Source organism: Myxocyprinus asiaticus, chromosome 10, assembly GCF_019703515.2.
Source record: "Myxocyprinus asiaticus isolate MX2 ecotype Aquarium Trade chromosome 10, UBuf_Myxa_2, whole genome shotgun sequence".
NCBI lineage: Eukaryota > Metazoa > Chordata > Actinopteri > Cypriniformes > Catostomidae > Myxocyprinus > Myxocyprinus asiaticus.
The window spans coordinates 10,584,247-10,603,436 of record NC_059353.1 but is presented as its reverse complement, the minus strand read 5'-3'; the positions used below and the strand labels follow the sequence as shown (position 1 = coordinate 10,603,436).

General features: G+C 38.0%; 1 protein-coding gene across 1 annotated transcript in view; it reads left to right on the top strand.

Moving 5' to 3' along the window:
* The window catches only part of enox1 (ecto-NOX disulfide-thiol exchanger 1), a 154,701-nt gene that overhangs the window by 59,125 nt on the left and 76,386 nt on the right, over positions 1-19,190 (top strand). The window contains exons 2-3 of the mRNA XM_051708513.1: positions 15,578-15,708; positions 17,105-17,242. Of these exons, the coding sequence (XP_051564473.1) occupies positions 15,699-15,708; positions 17,105-17,242 (148 nt within the window). The 5' untranslated portion in view covers positions 15,578-15,698. The remainder of the gene's footprint in view (positions 1-15,577; positions 15,709-17,104; positions 17,243-19,190) is intronic.

The following is a 19,190-nucleotide window of genomic DNA, read 5'->3' as shown; positions in this document are numbered from 1 at the left end:
GACAAATGACCCTTTCACACCAAAAGCTACAAATCTCAATACTTATTGTCAGTAAATTCATTATGGTACAATATGTGGTGCAACACAAAAGGCAAACATCTGCAAGTTCAAGATTCTCTGTCTAATGTCAGCATTAATAATAAGAACCTGTCTTGAGATTCATGATCGAAAACTGTTCTGCTACAGCAAAGACACAGCAATAAATGTAAAGAAACCTGTAAGAATAGTAAGAACCATCTGAGTGTTTATTAAGCAGGCCGGTGTCAACACTCACAAGAAAGGTCTGCTGCATCCTCCATGGCCCTGCACTCAGAACCAATCTGCAAGATGGGGAATTGCAGCATGCCAACTATGATCAGCACTAATTTTGCAGACGTGTTTGTGCCTTTACCTGATTTGCATAATTCCTTTAGTGAATTGGGCAAAGACAGCACATCCACATAAACAACACTCTCAGGGGGCGCATTTCATTCTTATTGAACTCCCTCCAAACGATGACAGGGTCAGAGAAAAAAAAAAAAAGAGTGTGCAAGATTTAGGATGGCTGCTGGAGAAGGGAAAGGAAAAAAGTGAGGGATCGTGGCTGAAATGGTGGAGGAGGGGAGTGAGCAGACATGAGGAGTTGACTTCCGTTGCATGCTTCTTTGTGTTGGTTGTCTGCAAAAACAATCGCTCACATTTGTCTTCATTACTAGTTGAGAGGGTTCTGTTCTGACAGTGGCAGGCCGGCTGTCCACAGGCTTTCCAATTCCTCCGGAACACTTCCGCAGGCTGCTACAGGCACGCTAATTAGTTTTGCATTCTGTAATGGCCAAACTAATGACTTTGTCCTCATGCAGGGGGCTGATGACAGAAACTCACAGGCTTGGTTTCCTGTCACATAATATTGGTGATGCTTGGAGTAACATATTACCATGCTACTTTTTATCATAGAATAATGCCTATAATGTTTCACTTACTCTTTAAAAAAAATAGTAGGCACTATACAATGTAAACTGCTCAGTAGTTAGCAGAGATAGACCAATATATCGGCCAGGTTGATTAATCTGCCCATATTTTGCAGTTTTCGAAATTATCAGCATCGGTCAATAACTGTACCCGCTTGGATAAATATTAAATTTAAATTACAGCAATTCTGTATACATGTTATTTGCAATCATTAAATTGTATTATGTATTTTGCCATTTTATTGCCCGCTGTGCTCTCTAGATATGGAATATGGGATGCCTCTCTCAGTTGACCACTAGTATTCAGCAAGTTGTAAACTAGTATTGTATTCTGAACATAGCCACTGAACTTAGCAGTGAGCGACATGCCCAGCACCACCCAGAGAAATAACAAAGAGAAATGAGCCAGAAATTAATCTCTGTTTTGCTTTGAAATACAGATACAGATCTTACCTTGGTGCGACAGAGTGGATAGAGGGCAGCTGAAAGACGTGGCAATGCTTCATAGCAAAAACTAATTTGGTGGAAGTTGTAGGGCAGTGAGATAAAATGGCCAGTCAGGGAGGATCAGGCATGGCTCTTGGCTTCTGCTCTGCCAGTGGCACGGCATCGACTGCCAGTCACAGTCCACTTTTTCATTTTTACACAAAGGAAAATAAAAGGGGTGACATCTCTACAGCAATTTCAGCACTGCCCCATTTGTCCTCACTGTCAACGGCTGTTCGTTTTTCTTGCCTGCTTAGCTACAAATGTGCTGTACAAAGTGAGAAAAACATCTTGCAAGACAATTGTTGTTCATCTTTTGTCTCTGAGCTTTTGTAGTCTTTTATTTTTAGGTTGTATTCATCCTACATATTTTGACCTCTGTGGCATACTTATTTATTTATTTACATTCACATTTACAATTATGTATCATGCTTCAGTACCCTGACATTGACCCCATTCTGCCGAGTTACTGACAAGCACCATCTCCCATCAGACATCTTTGCATCAATTCAAATGAGTTTATCTTTTCCTGGAAACCAGGAAGTATGCACGTTCACATACTCAATGATCAGTGCCATTCAGAGGTTGCTTTTTGCTCTAAAATTAAGTTTTTACTCCACTAGCAGTTAGGTCGTTGAGGTTTGGCTTAGGTTGTATGGTTAATAAAATATGCATTCTTGTTGACTGTATTACATAATAATAAAAAAAAAAGTATGATACATCTCCGATAACCACACCCCTTAATGACAAAACTGACTGTGATTGGTCGCTTTACATGTCAGTTTGATAGCTTTTCCTGTCTAAATGGGCGGTTCTTGGCCAATTAAAGCGGCTGTAGACCCCAGACCTATATCGTAGTCATAGGTCTGGCTACACGGGGCTACTGGGGGCAGTTGTTAGAATTTTTGTAAACAAACTGATCTCAACTGAAGAACTTTCAGTATACTGCCGCAAAATGTACAGTGAGATCAGTCTGATTAAAGGTGCTGCAAGGGATTTTTTGTGGGAAACCAGTACCACATATAAAATGTCCCTACTGCCCGACAGGTATCACTTGTCTCTGTGACAGCGCTTTTTAAGCTAATCAAAAGATTAGCCAATCAGAAACATTTTCTGCCTGTCAACCATTTTGCATGTTTGGGTTTGCTGACATCAGGGGCACGTTCAGCCCTGACAAAACGTAGCAAAACATTTATTAAAACGGAAACGGTGGTGCGTTGAACACCCTGTTGTGTTACGCAAGCGTTGCAACTGTGGCAGCTGAGAAGGCCATTCTTTGCGTTCTTTTCGAAGAATTTTCTGAGCCTGATGAAATCGGTTTAAATACGTGTTTAATACTACAAAATACGCTCAATGTTACAGTCACTGCCCTTGCCGTCCAGAATAGCAGAGAACATCCCAATCGAGTGAAGGGATGTGTGGAAACTGTGGTTCCTAATTATTGTGATCCAACATTTGCCTCGCATTTCAGGATGACAAGGCAACATTTCTTCTAATGTCTTCAATTGTTGCATACACCAAGCTGCAGTGGACACATTTGTAAAGGATTTTAGTTGGATCCATTGTGCACACTGCCTTTTTAATACGGCAGGGTTTATATACACATCGCTGCTGATTGGGTAACACCTCTGACACACCCACCAAACGAGAGAAAATGTACCTCAAAGCCCGTTGCACACCGTTTCACACCATTTCGAGGAAACATGTCGTTCAATCTGGACACCGTAGCAAAATGGTGCAAACCGTGCCCAAGGTTTGCTTACATGTCTTTGGAGGGCAGGGTTTTTGAGAGAGGGAGTTTAGTTGAAGTTAGCGGAAATGGCGGAAGTGAACTACTAGTCTTGAGCACTACTGCAAACAAATGTGAGATTGTTTTTGTCATCAAAACTCATTGTTTTTGTAGTGCCTCAAAAGTTAATTTCATCAGGAAACTTTCATGATATGTACAACGAGCCATGTAAAAATCATTTTGCAAAAAAAAAAAAAAGAGCTATAATAACATGATTCTATTTGACCAGGTTGAAATTGCAGCAGTGCATAAATATTGCTTCAACTTAAAACACCTTTCATGGAGAATTTATTGGTCAGCAGCAGTAAGGGTCTCATAGGTGCTAAAAATGTAATATGGATTAGTATCCCACTGGCCAACATCTTAATGACCACTCACCCCCAACAGCACTAAAAGATTAGAAAGTAACCATCAGAGCCATGCTTCACTGTATCTTAACCAATGCTCCAGCTACTTCTGCAGAAATTACATTTCTGTAATACATACCCAGGGATTCTCCAGCTATTTCATCACACTAGTGGGATTAGGATAATGCAAAGGTGTGCATGCCTCCGAGGAACAGTGTGGGAGAGACAGAGGCTTTAGAAACCACAATCAAAAGCACTGCTTGTTCGTCAACCCAGTTCTTTAGCATTAACATCTGTCTTTCTTCAAACGCTACTGTTGTTGCTTAGTTTAAGGACATATGCTTCCTCTTGGATGTGCCGGCAGTGTCTTTGCTTCGTGTGTTGCCAGTGTGCTTAAGCGTGCAAGCACTGCGTGTTCTCCACTGTCAGTCGGCTGAGTGAGGTCTAGTCATATGCTGAGTGTTCTTTGGAGCTCCATTTGTGCTCCTCAGCCTCTGTTCAGTATGAACAGATGGAGAAGTGCTTCCATTTGTACGGATGCAGACAGTGCTGCATTCGGCATGTCATTCAAATTAAGTAGCTGTTTTCAGCACAAGCTACAGATTCTGAGCTACTTGTACTTGGCTCGAGGCCAAACTCTGTTGCGTTCTGGATGTTTATTCCTGATAGTACAATTGTGGTAAAAGCTTGAACACAGTTGCCTTAGTTTTTAAATACCATATTTTAAAGCACCTGCTCTCAGTGTAGCAGTGTTGAGAAAGCTACTTTTAAAGGAATAATTCACCAAAAAATGAAAATTTGTTACCATTTCCTCACCCTGCAGAACACAGAAGGTGTTAAATGAAAATCCCCCTCCATCTTGTCAATACAATGGCAATGGATAGTGCCTAATTTTAAAGTATCATAAAAATAGTCTATGTAACTTATGCATCATATTCCACGTCTTCTGATGTTTAAACATAATATATAATGGCTGGTAACTCCATTCTCCCTCCCTCCAGGGATTTCCCAAAACATAAGAGATTCCTTACTCTATCATTTAATGACCAGTTTGGTCATCCCTTTGAACTTAAATCTTTTTCCTCTACCATTGCTGGATATTTTCCCCTCTTGAATAACTCCTTTGCCTCTTGCAAATGTTTTTAAAACATTTCTGAACATCTTTGACGGTTCAGGGGACCAACAGATTGACACCATTAACGTACTACGTTACTGTGGTCCAATCTTTTCGCTTACTGTACTTCTTGTGTTATAATAACTAAATTTGTTCATTAGAATCAATTTGGCTGCATTGTTTTCATCTAGAAGTTTTCTTTGAGGGAAAACTGTGTCGAGCACCCGCTATCTGCCATTTTGTATGATGTTTTTCAGTGTTTTGCTTTACAGTGCAATGCAAAGTAGACTGTCTTACTAAAGACAGCCGTGAACTTGTTTTATGCAAAAGGCTTTGTCCAGCATATTTACAGTAGTTATTTAAACTATTTTAAGATGATTAAGTTAATGGCTGTGTTTATTACACCATTCCCTGGGCATTTTGATTAGATCAGTAAGGTGATAAAATCAGGAGCTAGTCTTAGGCCACGTGCACACTAGTACGAAAACACATCTTTTTCTCTACGTTTTGGCGTTTTTGACAATGAAAACTGATCGTTTCGATGTGGATTCATTTGAAAATGATCTAGTGTGGACAGGATAAATGAAGATATCTGAAAACGATGATGTATTTGTTGTCATGTGACGCAGTAAAGTGATCCATTTAGCCCAAAACAATCAAGATGGCTGCCCATGTTGTAGCGGCGTTGTTACTTTGTACAACCTTCACGTTGCATTCCTTCAAAGGTGATGGGAAGTTTACTCGGAATTGCTCTCCGGCTCCACATCACGAGGACAATTGCGCTTCAGACAGTATATGGAACGACGATTTTTCTCATGTGAGATAAGTTGATTTCAGCATTTTCAATAAGTTGATTTCAGCGTTTTCATACGTTTTAATGTGAACGAAAATGCAGTTTTTAAATGTATCTGGATGAATGTAATTATATGAATGTTGCCTCATTTCACACTGTATGTGGTTTTTCTCCATGAAAGACCTGGGTTGAATGGTGCCTTGCTAAGGGCATAGTTAGAAACAATTTGCACCAAGCTATGAGTAATACTGTGGTTGTGACCTCTTTTCTATGAAAGTGGAGTGCTGGTGTTATTGTGTCAGTCTTTCATTGCTCTGTTTTATTCATAAAGCTCAGAGTGCCATGGAATATGTGCCTAATGTCAATCCGTTGACAATTCAGGAAGGAAACGTCTAGGTTACGTATATAACCCTGGTTCCCTGAGTAGGGAACGAGACGCTGCATCAGTAGCTGATGCAGCGGGAACACCCCCAGGTGGTCACGATGGTCTGAAGTCCTGTAGAATCACACCAATTTATTGGCTGGTGGTGCTTAAAAGACACCCCCTAAGGAGCTGCATCATGGGCTTCTTTTAAGTGTCCTCTTGGCACCATCTCCTCAGATTTTCTGCAAGAGGCACAAGCCTGTGCAGCAACCAGGGAGTATGGCCAGAGACTATTTCACAGAGACGGGCCACTTCTATAACAATGAATGGGAGAAACTGGAATGACCAATGATCAACGAATGTAGAAAGGAAGTCCCGCCTTACAGGTAAAAGAGCCAGTCACCTTTTCAGTCAACTCAAAAACGCGCATGCGCATTAGCTATACAGCTGGGATTGTTTTTATTTTTTATAGTAATCTGATTCTTTGATTGTGATCTTGTCCAACCGTTTTGGAGATTTCGGTCTTTCCCCATTCAAGTAGATGGGCATGCTGCTTATTTAAAGCATTCCAAAGATAGCCGCCAGTGGACTCACTTGCTAGAAAGACTTTGGTATGGCCAGCTACACAGCGTCTCATTTTCTACTCAAGAAGCCAGGGTTACATACGTAACCAAGACGTTCCCATTCATAGTTCACTTCGACGCTGCGTACATGCAACCAGTATCTGCCAATTGTATCATGTATATGTGGCAACATAAAGTGACTCACGGCTACAAGCAAACTATACATACAGAATTAGAAGTTCAACTATGTTCCAGAAAACAGAACAAGGGAATCAGGTGTTAACCTTCATCCAGATTATACAGTCTGACAAAGGTATGTGAACTGGCCCAACCTGCTGCCATTCAAATGTCCTCCAAGGTCGCACCTCTAGCCAAGCCCATGAGGATGCCACACTCTTTTCGAGTCTCTTAGCCCACTGCGAGACAGTGCTCCCAAAACGGAGAGAGAGGTGTGATTTTCGCACGCTGATTCGCCAGAAAACACAAGGGAAAAAAATCTGTTGTCTGTTCACTCCCCATCTTCTCAAGCCCAGAGCCGGATGCCCAAGGCTCTACTCTCATATGGCTCCATCTTCAAAAGCCCAGGACTGGAGTGAGGGTGGATATTTGGCCCATTTGTCAAGGAAGTCGAGCCCCAGTGAAGAACAGTGAATTTATATAGCGCCCTCTTAAGGCCAAAGTATACTTCTGTTGTCCGCATTGGTGATTGCTCCATGCTCAGTATGCATGACGCAGATTTTGTCATCAGCACAGTCTGCGTGAACTGTTCACATGCAGCCCAGGTTTTCTCAGCTCATGTGTAGAACACATTTGTTTTAGCTCGCGGTCAATAGAGTAGACTTTGAAAGGCAACTCAGTCGACCAGGTGTGATCTGATCCAGAACGCAGAAAAACGAAGTATACCCGGCCTTTACAGTGGCCTAAAATGTATTTGGTTACTTAAGCCAAACCAAAAATTTATGAATTGCATTGCATAAGATAACAAAATATCAAAGCAAGTTGGATCTGCTAACAAATTATGCTAGACCTTTTCTCAGAACTAACTTCAATTTTCTGAGCCATTTCACTCTACTTTAGTCATTACTTTTAGCCAACTGGCTTTATGAAGTCAGTTTCACTGAAGTTCACACAGTTGTCCTAGCAGTGTAACCAAAGGTGTAGTTCATCACAATAACTATGGATAACTGTGTTTGTCTTTAAAATAAGTCCTCTTATTTAGATATTTTGTTATCTAATGCAGTGTCACTTATATACTTTTAAGTGTGGCTTAAGTGTCCAAATACTTTTTGGGGCAACTGTATATAAACTGAGATCCATTTGTTTCCCAAAGGAAGAATCATTTACTTTTATTTTAAATATAAATAAGAAAGAATACTGCTATGTGTATCCGTTGATGCCTGGAGTCAGTCTGCAAGTGTCATTTGATTCTGCTGTTTACCTGATGTTGTATGCAGGCCACAGGCTGAGCATACTATTTGCCCTAAAACATTATATACAGTACATCATGGATGGGTTATTATGGATTAATGATATAGTCATAATATTTCATGAAGGACTGCATAGGTGTGAATATTTGCTGATGTACGGCATGCTTTGCAGAGCATCAAATGCATTTGTTCTTACCATGAGAGGCATGTGATTATGTGTATCATTTGTTCCATGGCCTCAGGTGAATAAATAGATCACCTTTATTCTGGATGGCTGAAATCACATACTCATGATATTCTCAGAGGTGGAATGTTCAGCATTTTGGATCCATTAGAAGGATCCAGACAAAGAACACAACAATGGAACAAGACTACTAGACATGCTTTGGAGAAAAACCGTTCACGAGTTCTCTTGCTGTCAGAAAAAGGTTTTCAATGGAATTCTTTATTTTTCCATTTGAGAATTTGTTATTTAAAAAATAATTCACCCACAAATTACATTTCTGTCATTATTTACTCACCCCTCATTTAGTTTCAAACCCATATGCTCTTATAGCTTCTTTGTAACACAAAAATAGAACCTTTGAAGAATCTTAATGCAGCTCTTTTCCATAATGTCAAGCTCTAAAAACAATACAAATATAACATTGTGCACTATATTCCAAGTCTTTTGAAAGTCATACTAAACGTAAGTCATTATTTCCTGAAATTCCTATTTTGTGTGACTGTGTTAACTTTAATTATAATTCAGTAAATTCTTCTTTCTATTATTCCAATTCAAAATCAAATTCAATGTCCTCTGGGGAAAGGCGAATTCAATGCACATTGAAACGTATAAATTGCAAGGGACCCAATTAATAAATACTGAATTTTGCTCAGGTCGCAACCAAACTTGACCACCAGCTGAAAAATGACATTTGAGAGCTGCATCAGAGAGGAAAATTTACAGGGAATAATGGCTTAAATTTTGGTCTGTTCCTCACTCAGATCTGTCGTATTTTTCAGAAAACTTGGAACATGGAATAAAAGTCAAATAGACTACTTTTACTACTACTTTTATTGTTGTTTTATTAGCTTGACAAATGTGGTGATTATAAACTGTAGCTGAATGGAAAAGAGCTGTGTGAATATTCTTCAAAGATTCTCCTTTTGTGTTTCAAGTGCAAAATAATAGCATATGGGTTTGGAACAACACGAGGCTAAGTAAATAAAATTTTCATTTTTTGTTGAACTATTACTTTAACCTCGTGCGACCCCGCGTCCACATGCGTGGATGTTGTATTTTGGCTTTGCTATACACAACGCATAATGTAAATTCATTTAAACTGACTGATCGCAGTCAGGAGACTCTGACCTGTCAGTAAAGGGTTAAACTTTCAACGTATGGAGTCATGTTACAAAACAACATGGCGCTGATCACAGCGGAGTTTGAGAGAAATGCCAACAAAACTACATCTGGTAAGAAACATAATTATGTTTTTACATTAAAACCTGTTTGAGTCAAAAGACTGGAGTCTCTGATTTCATTCGATATGCCATTTTTAAAACATGAATTTCACAACTTTTGCCCGCTGTCCAAATATGTTGTCATCAAATTTTAGGAAAACTAAAATTTAGAATCCTTTTTGCTCTAGATTTTTTATTATTTTTATTTATTTATTTTCTTCATGTTTATGTGGTGCTACTAGTTACAAATAAAAAAAGCAAATAGAAAATGCACACAGCAGTCATGCTCGGGTCTCAGGAGGTTAAGTCATTTTTCATTAATATTCCTCATAGACAGCTAAATGAAATTTGTGACCATTGAATGTTGTCCTCTTTACTTACCAAGAAATGCATCATGTTTTAGGTTCCTAACCAAATATCCAGCTAATTAAATCAATGTTTGCATAAAACTGTATTCTCTGAAAGAACAACAGCTATTCCAATTCACATGAAATTGATTTATCAGTTTTTCTTCTCTTGTCATCAACTTCCTGAGGAGCATTTGGGAACCATCAAGCCTCTTGCACATGCATGCAGCATTTAAAGCTTTTTTCATTGTAAAATACTTTTGCCTGTCCCAGCTTAACATGCGGACACAACTGTAAGTAAGCCATTTAGTTTATTTTCCTGAAAAATGTAAGCACTGACTCTATGGCGCCTTTACATATTTTTTTTTTTTTTTTTTTTTTGAGAAGCAACATTTAATCGGCAATACCCATTGCTTAACCAACGGTGTGAGTTTGGGGCATCTGTATAATTCCATTTGGTGACACTAGTGACGCAGATGTTACACACTTTTTAAGATCTTTAAGCACTTTAAGATCTCTTCCTTTTTGACTTGTCAAATATCCATCATGATTGACTACAAATTTTAAGTGGGTTTTGAGCAAAATGCCACCTAAATGATTTAGATATGTCAAGTGAGCTCATAAATTATAAAGGCAACATGGATTGTGGAGTAAATATTTCATAGTATGCGAAAGTGAGTTGGACGCTCTGTGGGGTTTGCTAGCAATGACCAGTGTGAGAGAAGCTCAGACTGATATGAAGATAGACAGTGAGGGGTATTGAGGAGCTGGAGCAGTTCTGGTGAGCTCCAGTCAACCATGCTGTACCCCATGCTGTGCTCGGGACCTTCTGAAGGGAGAAGCTGCTAAATTGAGCCATGTTTGTGATGCTGCATTGCCTTAAGCACACATTACCCACAGTGAGAGGGAGATTAGGGACAGATACTCTCTCATCTTGTCCACAACATGCTTTGCACATGTTTAGTATGCATGTTTTGGCTCATTAAGATCATCATACACCCGAAAGGAAAATATATGAGATCTCTTTAATATCTCAGTTGTTTCTTTTAGACAGTGATGAGACTAAGGAATAGATCACCCAAAAATTTTAATTCTGTCATTATTTACTCATTCTCCGAGGTCGTTCCAAACCTATATGACTTTTCATACTTTGGCAGAACACAAAAGAATATGTTTTAAAGAATATAGCAGCCTATCTTTTCAATATAGTGGCAGTTGTTAGTGACTCATTTTAAAGCTTATAAAAAGGCCCACAAATATAATCAAGTATTTTTTTTATCAAAGATTATGAAAACACTTTAACACTTGATCATGAAAACATTTGCATGCATGCAAAATCACAAACAAAAATGTGCACCAATGAATCATGCACAAGAAATCCAAAAATGTGTGATAACCCTATAGCGCTGTGGGTCTCAAATATGATACACAATGTTTGATGGCTCCTGTTTCACTTTTTGAGCCAAACAACCTATGGTATGTAAGTTTCACATGTTTATGGCACCATCTAGTGGTTATTTGTAGAAAAAAAATGTCAATGTTTATATAGATCTTTTTAAAATGGCGGCAGGCTTGCGCGAAAAGTGACTTATGTTGGGATAAATGACAGCTTATTTGAATAAAGTAAAAGTGACAGTAATGATTATATTGTTACTGATATTTTAAAATGAGTATTTGCTGAATATAAGCAACTTGTGCTTGGTTAAAATTTTGAATATTATTTTATTCAAAACCCGCCTTTGAAATGCATGTATCAAATATGACACAACAGGCTTTTGAGGTATATTTCTCAATCACCATTACATTCCATTCATGCCCACTACAAAAACAATTACACAGAGCTTTGAAATTCTGACATGTACATTTTATAAGATATATTTGAAGTGTGAAATAATAATTCTGTGTATTTTCAAATATGCAGCCTGCTCTGTCATTATAAAGATTCCATTATTTTACACTACAAGCGATTATGATGTCATAAGTAATGTTCTAAGTAAGTATGTAAGTTCCTGAGACCCAGCGAAAAAAGTTTTACAATTTCCCTTTTTTAAATGTCGATATAGTGTTTGGTGCATAAAATACATATGATAAAAATTTTTATTGAAAAAATAATATTTTATTCATATTGTATTTGATGTGCTGAATTGAACTGTGATACATTTAAATCCATATGTATAGACCAAGGAGTGAAAGCTGTCATGGCCAAACTTTCAAACATTTGGTATCTGTGAAAAGTCCAGGGAGTCCTCTGAAAATACTGCAAGATTTACCACTGTAAATCTACTGCCTCAGTAGGATAATGACCTGTGTATGAGCCTAATGTATCAAATAAGATTCATAAAGAAAAAAAAAAAACCATGCAATTTTTTTGACGATTTCCTTTTATAGTTTGTCTAAAGGTGCTTAAAACAGTTTCATTAAAAAGTTTAGAATTTTCTGACTGTTCTTTCATATGTCAGGCTTTACAGGGTTAAGAAAGGAAATATGGTTGATTTTGATTTTATGTTGACTATAAATGCGTTGAGTGCTACACTGTCTGTGTTTTTCCGCTGGAGATGCAATCCATTGTCCAAAAAGAGTTAAAATTGACACACTTCTTTACTATATATCCATATCCCCTCAAAAGAAAATACAATTTCCATTAACACTGCCTAATCAAAGTTGTGATATGATTGTTGCTCCATTAAATGAAATTGTGTTGCATTTCTAAGTTGATATCCTTGTGTCAGATTTGAATAATGTGGTGTAGTTTAGAGTGGCACTGAGGAACCTGCTTGGCATACTGATAATGGCTTCACTCTCACAGCCGCACTGATGGCATGGCTGGAGAAGCATCACTGTGCTCTCGAGGCGAATGGGATCCATTATTCCAACCCATATTAAACAGTTTAATGGCCTCATCTCCCAGACTTTGATTTCCAGGATGATATAATGCTTGATGATGGAGAGTGGTGGAGGAGGGGAACTGTTCTGTCAGGAGGATCTGATCTCAACACATACACACACACATATTTTTTTTATTTTTTTTTACAGTTTTTCCTTCTGTTCCCACAATACGGTATATATGATTTCAGGTTACACTATCCTTATGTAGGCAAAACCTGACCCACTCACACATGCTTATTAGCTATCTAAATGGGGACACAGCATAGACTTTTGTTGTTTTCATATACAGTAAAGCTAATTATAATTACTTTATAATATTAGTCTAACCCTAACCCACATCCTAAAGGAAAATCTTCTGCATTTATATCATTTGCTTTATTTTTGACTCTATTTTACACTATTTGCAGTTTAATAAAACATTTACTTCATTTATTAAAACCATTTATTTATGTTTGAATTAATTTTCCAAGTGAGGACGTCCCCGAATGCCACCAAAGGGAGGTTTTGTCATATTTTGCTCACATTTGAGGACAATTTTGACACAGACTAGTCTCTTCCTGTCTCTCATTTTCACTCACACACACACACACACACACACACACACACACACACACACGCACACACACACACGCACACACACACACACACACACACTGGATATCTGATGGTTCACAGGATGACATATGTCAGTTCGACAGAAGACTGATGGGTCAGCTGTAAGTCATTTAGAGCGTATGCACTGACAGAATGTCTCAAAGTGGTTTTAGGAGCTGCATGTCCTTTAAGGCTTTTTGTGCAGTTGTTGAAACTATTGGACCCTGTATGATGGTAAGAGCTCACACATTATCAACTGATAATGAGAGATAGCGTGATATTGCTCCTCTAGTGATTATCATTACTATTTATAACCTGGGTCTATTTGAAGAGGGATTTGTAGTTGTGCGTTTGGACCATTGGGAACAGAACTGCCTTAGCTGCATTATATAGTTCTGATTAATGTGAGGCCGTGGTGCGAGCATTTCAGTAGATTAAGTGCATTTAATATGGAGCAACGTTTACCTTACGCTATCAAAAGAAACCATGTTATAGTTTTATGTTAATATTAATCTACTACAGTGTCAAGAAAAAGTATGTGAACCCTTTGGAATTACCTGCATTTATGTATACATTTATCTTAAAATCTGGTTTGATCTTCATCTAAGTTACAATAATAAACAAACATAATCTGTTTTAACTAATAACACACAAATTATTGTATTGTTCTTTCAAATATTGAATACATAATTTATACATTCACTGTGTAGGTTGTAAAAAGTATGTGAACCCTAGGCTAATGACGTCAACAAAAGCTAATTAAAGTCAAGAGTTGGCAAACATGCTATCCAATTAATGAAATGAGATTGGAGGTGTGGGTTAGAGCTACTTTGACTTCTAAAAAGTGCTCAAATATTTTGAGTTTGCTATTCACAAGAAACATCTGCTGACATGGACCATGCCTCGCAAAAAAGAGATCTCAGAAGACCTACGATCAAGAATTGTTGCTTTGCAAAAAGCTGGAAAGGGTTACAAAGTTATCTCGAAGAGCTTAGATATTCATCTGTCCACGGTTAGACAAACTGTCTATATATGGAGATGATTTAATACTGTGGCTACTCTCCCTAGAAGTGGCCGTCCAGCCAAGATGACCCAAAGGGCACACCGCAGAATGCTCAATGATGTAAAAAATAACTCTAGAGTGACAGCTAAAGACTTGAAGGAACCATTGGAACTGGTTAACATCTTTGTTCATGAGTCTACTATACGGAAAACATTAAACAGGCATGGTGTTTATGGCAGGACACCACGAAAGAAGCCACTGTTGTGCACCTGAAGTTTGCCAAAGACCACCTTGACACTCCACAACACTACTGGGAAAATGCTTTGTGGACTGATGAAACTAAGGTTGAATTGTTAATGAAGAACACACAGCACTACGTATGGCATAAAATGGGCACCGCATACCAACACGAAAACATCATCCCAACGATGAAGTACGGTGGACATCATGACTTGGGGCTGCTTTGGGGCCTGGACCACTTGCCATCATCGAGGGGAAAATGATTCCCAAGTTTATCAAGATATCCTAAAGGATAATGTCAGGGTGGCTGTACACCAGCTGAAGCTCAGTAGAAGTTGGGTGATGCAGCAGGACAATGACCCTAAACACTGAAGTAAATCCACTACAGAATGGGTTCAAAAAAATAAAATCCACCTTTTGGAGTGGCCCAGTCAGAGCTCAGACCTTAATCTAATAGCGACGTTGTGGTATGACCTTTAAGAGAGCAGTTCACACAGACATCCAAAGAATATGGCTGAGCTGAAGCAGTTCTGTAAGGAAGAATGGTCCAAAATTCCTTCTGAACATTGTGTATGTTTAATCCGCAGCTACTGGAAACGCTTGGTTCCTGCCAATGGAGGATCGACCATTTATTAAATCCAAGGGTTCATTTACTTTTTTTAAGTGAATATTTAATGGGATGTGTTCAATAAATACATGAAAGATTATAATTGTTTGTGTGCTGTTAGCTTAAGCACATCGTGTTTGTCTATACTTGTGACTTTGATGAAGATGAGATCATATTTTATGACCAAGTAATGCAGAAAACCAGCTAATTCCAAAGGAATCACGTACTTTTTCTTACCACTATATCTATTAAAACCAAGTCAAATCAAAGTCTCATCAAGTTTATGTGTTTTAAACATTTTTAAGCATATTTTATGTATCTTTATTGTGTTATTACTGTTTTTTTGGCTGTTATTATAACTAAACAGCAACTAAACATTTTGTCAAAATTGAGTTATGACTGAATTCGGGTCTCTTAGACAATGATCTGTCCTGTGACAGAGGGGTTTGGCTCAACTATGTTCAGATCCAGACAAAACGGAGTGAGCCTTACAATATATAATCCACATTTTGCTGGACAGTCAAACAACTTTGAAGCCATTTTATTCCTTGCCTCTTTGTTGTCCTATAATGTTTAAATGTTCTCTCTCAGCACTCATATGTTTGTGCCATTTGTGTGCTGCAGGCTTTGCTGAATGCTGTGATGAGTTCCTGAGCGCTGCGTTCTTCCTGTTCAGCTGTCTTAGAAGAGCAAGGACTCTGGTGACAGCAGTGACACTCAGACAAACAAACACAGACAACTGGCCATGGCTAGTGGTAAATAACCTGCTCTAATTATGAACAACACATTTTCTGTTTAGCAGACTAATGACACCACTTATACTGCCTTTGTTTCAAAACCTAATTTTGATGAACTTCCACACACACAGTATTATCGTTAGCCCTAGTTCTTCTGGTGTTTGGGAATAATAGTTTGTATTCTGCGTCCTCCTTATTACCTCATTGTGACTGTTTCTAATCACCCATCAGGGTACAAACTATATTTAATTTGAAGCAAATGAAAATGACTCTGTGAGGGATAGATGCACTCTGTTTAATGGGTTGTACAGCCGCCAAAACATTCCAGTGGAAAATAAATCTGAAAAAATTGTAAAAAACAAAACAAAACAAAAATTGTGCAACCAGTTGAAAAGACTATATGTCTCTCTCTTACAGCCTCATTTTCATTCTGACCATAAGAGTCATTAGCTGGGTTTCTACCCACATATTTATATGCAATTTTTGGATATCGCATGAAAAATGCTTAATGGAAACATCAAGATCAGAGAAAAAATATCAAATCAAAAAATCTAAATGCACATAAAAAAAATGTAGAGTATACACTCACTTGGGTTGGAATTGTTTTTTATTCAATAAGAAGACATTTGCATAAACTATGTTGGAAACATTTACTGAATTTATTCTTTATATAGGAATACAATTGCGCATCAAAATGTCTTGTGTCATGTGAATATATTATTCACTATCAATATCCTTGCATAGCATTTCAAATGTAGCTCTGAATATTCTGAAATGCTGGAGCCAAAACTTGCCATCAAAAAGATTGGCTAATATTACCTCCCAGAACACTCTGACACACTTTTGCTCCAAGAAATTGCTGTAGGCATCTGCCGCTGAATGCTAGCAAAGATGTAGTTCGTCAGAGCATTTTGTCTGCATGCTCTAAACCTCAAGTAATTTATTGAATTTAATAAAAGAGCCACAGTGGCTTTAACTTACATTTGTGTTTCTATTTTGCACCGCTTTCCCCAGAAGTCACATGGGATTGCTTTATTCGCAAATAGTATTTGAAATATTCTGATTTTTTGCATAAATTAAATATGTATCTTGGATAGAAACATAACTATTGACATGTAAATGTGTGCGGAGTAGATGCATTTATCTCTATGCGTTAGATATTTGCAGAAGTTCAGAACAAGTAATTTTTGCAGCTCGGGTTCAATAGTTTCTTTTTTTGAACTGGGGAGAACATTTTGAGTTCTGCATGTTACAGTATGTTTTCATAATAAATCAATCTCTTTTATCTCAAAAGATCAAGGAAAATCTGATTCCTCATGATATGACTCCTTTAATATTGTCTTTACTATAGACAGAGAGACTAGTAATTTTGCACGAGGGTCTGATGGAGTTGTTCTTTGCATTCTTTCTGCAGCAGCTGACGGTATCGGTGGTTTGGGAACCGAGCAGAGCCACATCAATGTGCCAGTAGCCGATCCTGGCGCCTGGGCCACCGCCATGAACAACCTGGGCATTGTGCCAATGGGCCTGACTGGGCAGCAGCTGGTATCAGGTAAAGCCCTGCACCCTTCCACCAGTGTACTAATACTCCTGTTCCACTCACAGCTTTCTGTGCTCTTCCCTTTCACGGCAGGGGGAATAAAAAGCATTTATTAAACCGTGGTTCCCATATTCCCCCTCTGGCAAGCTGCACAGGCTCCAGCCACCCAAGCCAAATATGTGACCTTTAGAAGCAATACTACACATTGGATTTTACATTAAAGCTCGTTCCAGTTAGTTGAGCTTTATTCTTCTGCTGAGATTCTGGATTGTAGTGGCTCTGAAAAGCTCAAGCCCTGAAATTATGGTGGCACACACACCGCTCACTTGCCTGAAGCCCTCAGAGCACTCAGTCTCAATCCTCACAGCTGACTGAAGCTCTGTGGTGATGTTTGTCCGAGAGCTGTTGCGCTCTCTTCTGATTGGTCACTAATCATCATAACAGGCCTGATGCTTTTTCAAATACCAGGCTGTAATGTCTTAATTTTGAGTCACAAAAACAACAAAACATCAGAGAATTCACTGGTCAGCACATTTTTAATCAAATAAAAAATTAGGGATTGATTTTAATTGCCAGGATCCAAACAAAAGAAGTCTCTCTGTAAAGCAAAACAAAGCAAGGCAAAGCAAAACAAAGCAAAAAAAAAAAAAAAAAAATGAAAGAAGAAAAGTCTCACTTTTGTTTTCATAAAAGTTTTTTTTAACAAAAATGCACTTGTTTTCAGAGGCTACTATTTCTCTATTAAAAGTCCAGTTTTATCAGCCCTTTTCCCACTAAATGCCCATTTATAATATAGGCTCCTCCCCTCAAATTCAAATAATCCAGTGAAAAGAACAGTATAATCAGAATCAACCATTAACTTCATTAATTCAAAGACTTTACCATATTTCATAATCAACAGTTTACAGTTTTTACTATGTACCTGTAACAGTCAATAGACAGCAGTTCGCAACCCATTATATTTCTGTAATGTGACACATTTCTGGGTGAAACAAGATATTCAACAAGAATTAAATTGTGAAGTGTTGGCACTACATACCAAGGCAGTTGGTAAAATAAGAGGTATTTGTAATGTCAGCAGAAAAGGAAAATTGTTTCAGAGGTGGAGGAAGTCATTATACTTTGATGTAAGATTAAAAAGATTTTTTTAATATAATGTGCACTGACAACATGTACACAATAAGTCCCAGAATGTGTATTAAGAAGTGCATTGGCTTTCTTGAAATCTGATGCACTGTATACGGAAAAGTGTAATTAAAGAAAAAAAGAATGTTGAAACGAAATGTGTACTTTCTGTTGGACTTAATGCTTTGTAATATTTGTTATAAATAAAGAAATCTGTAGATTACCAGCAATGAGCCATGGCTGTGTTGTGTAGTCTACTGAAAGTTTTAGAAATGAGTATGAGCAACGTTGTCTTTGGATGTTTGTTCGGTGACACAATTACACAAAAAATACACAAAGACAAAATTTGTACATACATGTGCCAGCTATTGTCTCTTATAATCAGAGATGTTTATATTTTCTTCTTAAGCTATGAACACAGTGAGAGGATTGCTTGGCAATTTTCTTTCATCATACACTGCCAATTTACCTTTAGTGCTATGCCAGCACTTGTATCAGTTTCCATACAAATAAAGTCTCTCCTTGGTTTGGAACCCATTATAATTACTATCACGCCAGGGAAGCCATGGATTGAGGCAAATTAGTCTCAGATTAAAATGCATGATTTATGAGACGTTATGATGGCACAAGTCATTTGAATTACATATAGGAGTTCTTTCTTTTTTTCTTGGGTGATTTCATAAATCTTCTTAGAATGAATATTAAAACTATTGTCCTGATCTTCTTGCGTAAAGCCTCTGGTAATACGCCACAGCTGAAAGAGACACTTCCTGCAATTCACACAAGGATTTTCATACCGTTTGTATGTAGTATCCTCTTTCTTATCTCTTTCACA